General features: G+C 66.7%; 1 protein-coding gene across 1 annotated transcript; it reads right to left on the bottom strand.

The window, feature by feature from the left end:
- Positions 1-4,258: 4,258 nt before the first annotated feature.
- PIM3 (Pim-3 proto-oncogene, serine/threonine kinase) lies at positions 4,259-7,809 on the bottom strand. The gene is made up of 6 exons (XM_023222208.2): positions 7,236-7,809; positions 7,040-7,149; positions 6,912-6,962; positions 6,472-6,841; positions 5,436-5,612; positions 4,259-5,361 (listed from the first exon to the last, which is right to left on the bottom strand). The coding sequence occupies exons 1-6, from the start codon at positions 7,318-7,320 to the stop codon at positions 5,174-5,176; spliced, it is 981 nt and encodes a 326-aa protein (XP_023077976.1). The 5' UTR covers positions 7,321-7,809; the 3' UTR covers positions 4,259-5,173.
- Positions 7,810-8,253: the final 444 nt, after the last annotated feature.

Here is an 8,253-nt window from a genome sequence, read left to right as displayed (position 1 = left end):
GGGAGACAGGCTGCCCTAGGAAGGACTGTCTGGGAGACAAGACCTCTGAAACTCCAACCTGCCCTCCTCCAGGTTAGAAGCTTCCTGGGTCTCTTCCTCCACCCTCTGCCCCGCGCCTCCAACTCCCAGGAGACTGTGCCTAGGCTCTGTGCGCCCCCGCCCCCCCACATCCACACGCTGGCCTCTCTTCCCACACCTGGTCCAGTTATTCTCTGCACGGCTGGTCCTTCGCTGATTTGCTATCTAAAGGTGTCCTTTAGAAACATTCTGCCGAGTTCTGGAAAGCATCCACCCCGGGGGGAGTCCTGAGCAGGCCGTGGCCCTCGGCGTCACATGACCGCTGTCTACTGTGGTGAGTGCGCCATTCCAGCTGTCCGTGCAGGCTGGGCCACACGGATGCCGCCCTGGCTCACTTGGCAACCTTGGAACGGATTGGTTTGTCTGCAGGTCAGTAAATAGGTCAGGGGAGAGGTCAAGGCTGACCGTGCCCCGCAGCCTGCCTGGCACCCACATGGGGGGCAAGGTTCCGCTCCGAGGTCCATTCTTCTCACCACCCTGCCTTACCGCCTCTCCTGGCCTCCTCACCCTCTGGGCCCAAGGCCAGCCCAACTTCCCAGAAAGAAAGACCGGGACACAGACTTCCTGCAGCCATCAGGGCCCTGTTCAGCGTCTTTCTTCCAAAGCAGCTCCAGAAACGAAACCTTGGCATGGCTTTGGTGCCACAGCTGCACGGCAAAGGGAAGTGATCCCTGGCAGCCCCTGTAAACCTTCCCCCACCCCCTACCGGGCACCCAACTGGCTTGGGAGCCCCTGAGCTGTAGCGGAAACAGCACAAAAGGAAACTGTAGGAAGCCACCTGTGCAGCTGTGTGGGGCTGTCCTGTGGGCAGAGGCTGAGCAGCTCCCTGGACAGGTGGTGGTAGCCTGGACAGGCAGGGGCTGAGGGCTGACCATCGCCCATTTGACCCTCGGCCGAGCCCGTGGTATGATATGACACCAGCATCACACTGGGCCCCGGGAAGTCGGGGAGAGAAAGGGAAATGGAAGGGGGTGCTAAGCCCACACCGGGTCTGAGGCACCCAGGGTCCTCCAAAGGAAGCAGTCAGGACACCCAAGGCTCGATGGGGGCCGCTGGGGGATCTGTGTGGGCAGCGTCCAGGTGCTACTGGGCCTAGGGTCTCAGGCAGGTGTTAGGGAAGGGTGTCAGCCAGTCTGCCCACAGAGCACAGGGGAGACGAGAACTTGGTGGGTCTCTGTCCATCCCTGACCCCTGGCCAGGGCTGAGAGTACAGGACCCAAGCCAGATTCCCAGCCCCAGAATTTCTCAATGAGTCCTTCCCCTTTCTGCAGAGAGGCCTCTCAGCAGTGCTAGATCCTCCAGCACGTGGCTTCCAGGCCCACTGCTTCCCAGGCAGCCCTGGTGAAATCATGAGCTTTCATTTCACAACCAACCAGCGTCTGCCCCCAGGGTTCCCGGCAGTCAGGCCTGACTGGGCAGGGCGGGTGCAGGGCCTGCCCCTCCAGCCTGGCAGGGCCCTCCAGAAAAGCCTCTCCCAGGGGCACCGTGCCCCTGATGTCGGCCAGGATGGGTGGGGTGAGGGTTTGCTCCCCCATAAACAAGCAAGGGGCCTCCCTTGGGGATGGGTCACCTGGACCCAGCTCTGAATGACCCAGGTGGGGGAAACAGCCTCAGAGGCCAGGCGCCCATCCGGTCATAAGCAACCAAGCAGGCCCAGGTCTGCAAGCTAGGCGGAGGGTGCCCTGGGATGGATGTGCTTGGGTGCCCCGTCTTCCCCTGAGAGAGGCTCAGGGCAGTGGCTGGTTCTGACCTGGACTCTGGTCCCAGATCCTGCAGGCAACAGGTCCAGACCAGTCACTTGGAGTACACCCTGCAGGGGTGAGCATGGCTGGGGATATGCATCATCCCTCAACCCGAGTGGCCAAGAGGTGCTGCAGCCCTGGAGGCTCCCAGGCAGGGTGGGAGGCTCCCAGTCCGTAGGGAAGGGGCCTGAGCACCCCCAGCCAGATCCCGCCTAGGAGCCCACAGAGGCCCGGCGGGAACACAGTGCATTCTGCTCGGCTTCGACCCCCAGGGAGGGGCCGGACCTCAGGGTCTAGGGTGGGGGCCGGGGGGAGGAACCAGGCCTAGGGTCACTTGGATCCTGCCAGAGCCGCAGGGAGCGTCTAGGGACAGGGTGTGAGGGAGCCCAGACAGCCAGGGGGGCTGGAGGGGGAAGGGTTGGGGAGGCCCTGAATCTTTCCCCTCATCCTGCACCCAAAGTCAAGTGGCCCAGCAGAGCCAAAGCAGAGGTGGTGGGCCAGGCCCGCGGGGGAGCTGAGACCTGGTGCTGGGGCTCTGGAGCTCTGCTTGTCTCTGGACCAGGATGGTGCCCTCAGAGACATCTCTGGAAGCTCACTGTGGGCCCCCCAGGAGTCAGAAAAGGCCCACAGGCATCCTCCACCAGCTCCCGCCACCCCTGGGCCGTGGTGCTCAGCCAGGCAGATGACCTGTGGCCGAGAGCCTGAGGATGGACCCAAGGCTGGCTGGGCCCTGTCTCCTCCTGAGTCAGGGAGTGGAAGGCTTTGTCCAAAGGCCCCCCCAAGCACACCATCCCCTGTGCTAGAAGGCCAGAGCTGTCTCGCTGGGAGCCTCAGCCCAGCACTCTGCACCCATTCCCAGAGCCCTGGCCCATGTCCCCACCCTGTAGGCCTTGGCCACCTTAGAGGGGTCCCCAGCCAGCCCTCAGCAGCAGTGTGTGGGGCATGGCAGTGGGAGGGACCAGAGCCCTATTCTGACGTCTGCCCAAGGTTCTTACCTCTCTGGGCTTCAGTTTCCCGAAAGCAACCTGCGTGGAGGGCCGTTGCCTGGATGAAGCTGGGGCTGGCGAATGCCCATGGAAGTTGGCCTGGGAGCAGGTGGGCGGCAACTGCCTGGGACTGCTGCTGCCCGAGGGCCCCATTTTGGCGGTGGGGGGTGGGGTACTGGGAAAAGCCTCACTGGACCAGGCTGGACTCAGGGCACGCCAGCTGGGCCAGGTCTGTGGGAACTGGTGGCTCATCCTTCCTGGCACCTCCTCATCTCCCCTGCTGGGCTGAGGCTATAGGGTGAGATGAGGGCCCCGAGGGACCTGCCTGAGCAGCTGCCCTCCAGGCGCTCCTGGGCCTCCATAGCAGAGGCCACAGACACCCACTGATGCCCTGAACAGTCATAACCTGAGCCAGGAGCCCCCCCCACCCCAGCCCTCCCCGCCCTGCCCGTTCTCCAGAAGAAGGGTGACTTTCCTTTTCTCCTGTTTCAGTTTCCCCAACTTCCTGCTTCTGCCGCAGCCTCTGGCCTTGGACCTGGGACATCTTCTGTCCCGCTGTGCAGCCTGCCTGGGGCTCTTATTTGGAGGGGCAGATGGGAGGCAGGGGCAGACAGGGCTCCAGGAGCCAGAGAGCCGAGTGGGTGCGCTTGGCAGACTGGGTGATGTCCCAGGTGCAGGTCCACTGCCAGCACGGGGCACCCCACAGCCCAGCATGGGGTTAGCAGTTGAGCAGAAGGAGGCCCCTGAGGTGGGGTGGGGGAGGGGGAGCAGTCTCACTGGGACCCTCCACCCAGGCCTCCTCTACCCACCAGGAACATTGTGGCCAGCCCCACTGCCACACCCGGACCTGGTTCATACCCCACTGTCTCACCACGCACCTGCCAGGCCAGGGTCTATGACTGAACACCCCGATACCCTCACCAGACCCCACCCACGTGTCCTCCACACGTCCTTGGCACTGCCCGGAACACACGCCCACCCCGTGTGCCTGGCAAACTCCTCACCCTTCAAAACCCCCGGCCACCCTCTGAGGCAGCACGGACTCCCTCCCCACCCCCACACATCCGTTTCCACCACCCAGGGTCCAAGTGTGGTCATTTCCACCAGCAAGGCCTCCCTGGGCAGGGGCTGCAGAGATCCTCGTGGGGCCACCCAGAGACGACCTCCTGACTGGTGGGGGTTGCTCCCTGCCTCCACCTCCCAGAGGCACCCCAGGAGCCAGCTGCTCCTCTCCCTGGGTGCAGCATGGGGCAGCGGGGTGGGCCACAAGCCACATGCAGTAGCCTCTGGCACTGGGGAGGCTGGCACCCAGCTGGGCCTCCTCCATTTTCCCTGTGGGCGCAACTAGCAGCCCCACAGGAAAGCCGTCAGGTCACCCAACAGCCAGAAGCCCCCTTCTCAGAGCCCCCTCTCTTCCCCCAGGATGCCCAGCCCAATAAATACAGGATTATCCACTATGTACAAAAAAATTGTAATGGAAATACCTGTATAAAAAAATATGAACTCCAGACATCTCATTTTGAACTGAAAGAACCCCATCTGCGATGGCCGCACACGCCGCAGTCACAGAAACACAGGTGCTGAATAAATTAAACGCTCAGGCTCTGGCCCCACCCCAGCTTTCAGAGCCCACAGGCGGACTGTACAACGTCAATAATTTAAAACCCGCACCCCGGGCACAGTGCCTCGAAGTGTCGGGGTCACCCACTCCCCTTAAATTAGCCACTGTACAAGTTCATCTTCTGACAGGCGGGGCCAGGACAGACGCCAGGCACAGCAACCCCCTCCCCTGCCTCCCCACTGTCCCCTGGGGCCTGGGAGAGGCAGGCTGCTCAGAGGAAGTAACCTCAACAAATAAATTAAACAATAAATAGCCCCGGTGGGCCGAGGGCACCTCCAAGGGGTCACACCATAAATAACAGAGTTGGCGGCAGGTACGGCTCGCGTGGGCGGGCGGGCCCAGAGGCCCGGACTTGCATTGTGTGTGCAGGACGTGCCCAGACGCACACCGCAGGACTGAGGGCGGGAGGTGGGCTGGGGACCCTGCGCCGGCAGAAAGAGCTCCGGGTCGGCAGGCAGATGGAAGGCCGCCTCCGGGCAGAGCAGCACAGAGGGGCGTCTGGGGTTCAAGTATCCACCCAGGGCAGGCGGGACCTCGACCGGAGCGTCTTTGGACAGACAGAGCTTGAGAAAACCAAGTCCCGTGGGACCAGCGTTCAAAAGGCACTCAAAGCGAAGGTCACCAGGGGTCAGAGGTCACTGCTTCCGCAGGAGGAGACGGCCCACGCAAGAGAAAGTCAGGGTCTGGGGGCGTCCCAGGTTTGGCCAAGGCAGGTGGTCCCCTAGCTCCCAGTCAGGTGTAGCTCCTCACAAGCTCTCGCTGCTGGACGTGGTGCTGGCCGCGTCGTCAGGGTCGAGGGTGCACAGCCGCAGGTCACAGTTATCCGGGGCGACCCCGTCAACCCCCAACATCCAGGGATGGGCCGCAATCTGGTCCAGCGACGGCCGCTCTGAGGGCCGCAGAGACAGGCACCACCGGATCAGCTGCTGGCATTCTGTGGGGAGTGGAGAGGTCAGGGAGGGCCCGGGCAGGGCGAGGCCCCCACCCCCGCCTGGAGCCCCCACGCACCTGGGGAGACCCTCCTCCGGAAGAGCAGGCGGCCGCGGAGGATCTCCTCGTCCTGCTCGAAGGGGATGTCCCCGCACACCATGTCGTAGAGCAGCACGCCCAGGGACCACACGGTGGCCGAGCGCCCGTGGTAGCGGTGGTAGCGGATCCACTCCGGGGGGCTGTACACTCGGGTGCCTAAGGGGACACGGGGCTTAGCATGCCCACCACAGGGGCAGAGCCGCTCAACGGACAGTGAGGTCCCTGCTGGTTAACTCCTTGGCCTGAGTCACAGGAAGCAGAGCCAGGCCTCAAAATCCTGCTCGTCATCACCCTGGAAAAACCCCAGCAGGCGATGGGGGGGCTGGGGGAGGGGCCGCGGGGGAGGAGCAGGTCACATGAGCAAGGGTTCAGCTTTCACAACAAACAGATGCGCTGTGAGGCTACCCGGGGCCCCCGCGGGTCCCTTAATGCCAGGCCTGCCTGCGGGAACGGGGCGGGAGGGGTGGGGGGAAGAGGGGAGGGAGAAGGAGGGGCGGGCGGGGAGCCCCGGCTTCCCCGAGCTCCGCAATGCGGGGATTTCTGCCGCGGCGCCCCCGCGCTCCGCACGCACGCAGCTCCCGCCCCCACGCAGGGGAGGCCCCGCCACTCCAATCACGCCGCGGGGGCCTCCAGGCTCCCAGCACAGACCCAGCCCAGCTGCGCCCTGCGTCACGCACGAGCCCTGCAGAGACTCCTCCGCTACTGCCCCCAGCCGGGGGTCTCTCGGGCCGGAAGGTTGTCACGCGCTTCCCACACCGGGGCAGGAGGCCCCGTACCCCCAACGCGGCAGAGGGAGAAATATTGAGCGCGCCCCTAGCCCCCACCCAGCACGATCCTGCTCTTGATCCCTCGCTCAGTCCTCCCCAGGGCAGCGCGTGGGCCGCTGCCCCCATGAGAACAGACCCAGGGCGCGCGGCCGCCCAACAGTCACCAGCCCCTCCATGCGCCGCCCCCCGCAGGCGTTAACCCGCCGGCACGGTCCCCGGAACGTTCCCTGCCCTGCGCCCGCGCTCACCGTCGAAGTCGGTGTAGACCGTGTCCTTGAGCAGCGCGCCCGAACCGAAGTCGATGAGCTTGAGCTCTCCGGAGCGCAGGTCCACCAGCAGGTTTTCGTCCTTGATATCGCGGTGCACGACCCCGCAGCTGTGGCAGTGGCGCACGGCTGCCAACACCTGCGCGAAGAAGCGGCGCGCCAGCGGCTCGTCCAGGGCGCCGCGCTCCGTGATGAAGTCGAAGAGGTCCTGCGCCGGCTCGGGCCGCTCCAGCACCAGCAGGAAGCCGTCGGGCCGTTCGAACCAGTCCAGCAGGCGGATGACGCCGCGCGCGCCGCCCGCCGCGCCCACCTTGCGCAGCAGCACCACCTCCAGGGGCACGGTCGCGCCGCCCTGGGGGACACGGCGGTCAGCGAAAGCCCTGCGCCCGACCCCCGCCGCCGCCGCCCGCGCCCCAACTTACCAGGCTGCCCCACTCGGTCACCCGCTCCTTCACCACGTGCTTCACGGCCACCTACGGGGACGCGGGAGGTCAGGCCCGGCCGAGCGAGGCGCGCGAGAACCCCGGGCCCGCCCGGCAGCCCGACTCACCGGGAGCCCGTCGACGATGCGGCTGCCCGCGTAGACCGTGCCGAAACCGCCGCTACCCAGAACGGCGCCCACCTGGTACGCCTTCTCGAAGCTCTCCTTGTCCGCCTTGGCTGCAGGGAGGCGCAGGCGGGGTTGGTGCGGCCCGGGGTGCCCCCGGTCCCCGCCCCGGCCCCGGCCCCGCCGGCCCCGCGTGTACCTGGCTGCAGGATCTTCACCGGGAGGTGGTCCACGCCGCCGGGCCCGCAGAGGTGCGCCAGGGAGCCGAACTTGGAGAGCAGCATCGCGGGCAGCTGCCTCCCCGGAGCCCCGAGCCCCAGGCCCCGAAGCCGCGGCCGATTCGGGCGGGCGGCGCGCCGGGGACACCGGCCGTCCGAGCCCGAGGCGGTCCGCGCGGCGCAGTGGGCCCGGGAGGCCCGCGGGGACCGCGTAGACGCGCAGCAGGCAGAGCGCCTCACCCGCCCCGGCCGCCTCGCCCGGGGGTTTTGGGCCGCGGCGCCGCGTATCCCTCCGCGGGGGCGGGGCGAGCAGGGACCCCGCCCCCTTCCGCCCGGGGCCCTCGCGGCGGCGGCGGCCGGGTGCTCGCGGGGGAGACGGCGGGGCAGCCGGGCGCCTGTACCCGGGCGGACGAGGGCCGGGTGCGGCAGGCGTGGGGCCGCTCCGGGACTCGTTGTCGTAGCGCAGCCGCGGAGGCGCACGGCGTGCCGCCTCAGCCCACTCCCCGCGCTCACTCAAGCACTCCGCGCACGCGCAGCTCCCGCGCGGGTGGCGGCCGTGGCGCCTCGGGCAGCGCGAGGAGGAGCCACACGAGCCAATGGAAACCGGGGTTTTAAAAGAAATCCGGTGCCCTAGCCAATGGCGGGGCGAGGGCGGGGCGAGCCGTTTCCCGGCCCCACCCTCAACAGCGCCCAGGAAGGTCATCCGCTGGCTCCGAGCAGGGTTGCTGGGGGCGTGGGTGTCCGGGAGGCGACCTACGATCGTCCCGCGGCCTCGAGGTGACACACGCTGCGAGTCTGCGTCCCTGGCTGTCCGCGCTCCCCGTCGCGCACGTGGCCGGCCGCGGGGAGGTAGCGCCGGCTCCTCTGGGACCCCTCCCAGCGGCAGCGCCCCTAGTCTCGCAGCCCGGCGAGGGCCGAGAGCGCACCTGGCTGGAGACGTTTCCTCCTTACCCTGGACTCTGACCTCACGCCTGCGGCCCAGCCCGAGGGCCTTTCCTG

Source organism: Piliocolobus tephrosceles, chromosome 19 (genome assembly GCF_002776525.5).
Source record: "Piliocolobus tephrosceles isolate RC106 chromosome 19, ASM277652v3, whole genome shotgun sequence".
NCBI classification, from domain to species: Eukaryota; Metazoa; Chordata; class Mammalia; order Primates; family Cercopithecidae; genus Piliocolobus; species Piliocolobus tephrosceles.
Note: the sequence above shows the minus strand (reverse complement) of the source record. Positions and strands in the feature narration are given on the sequence as shown.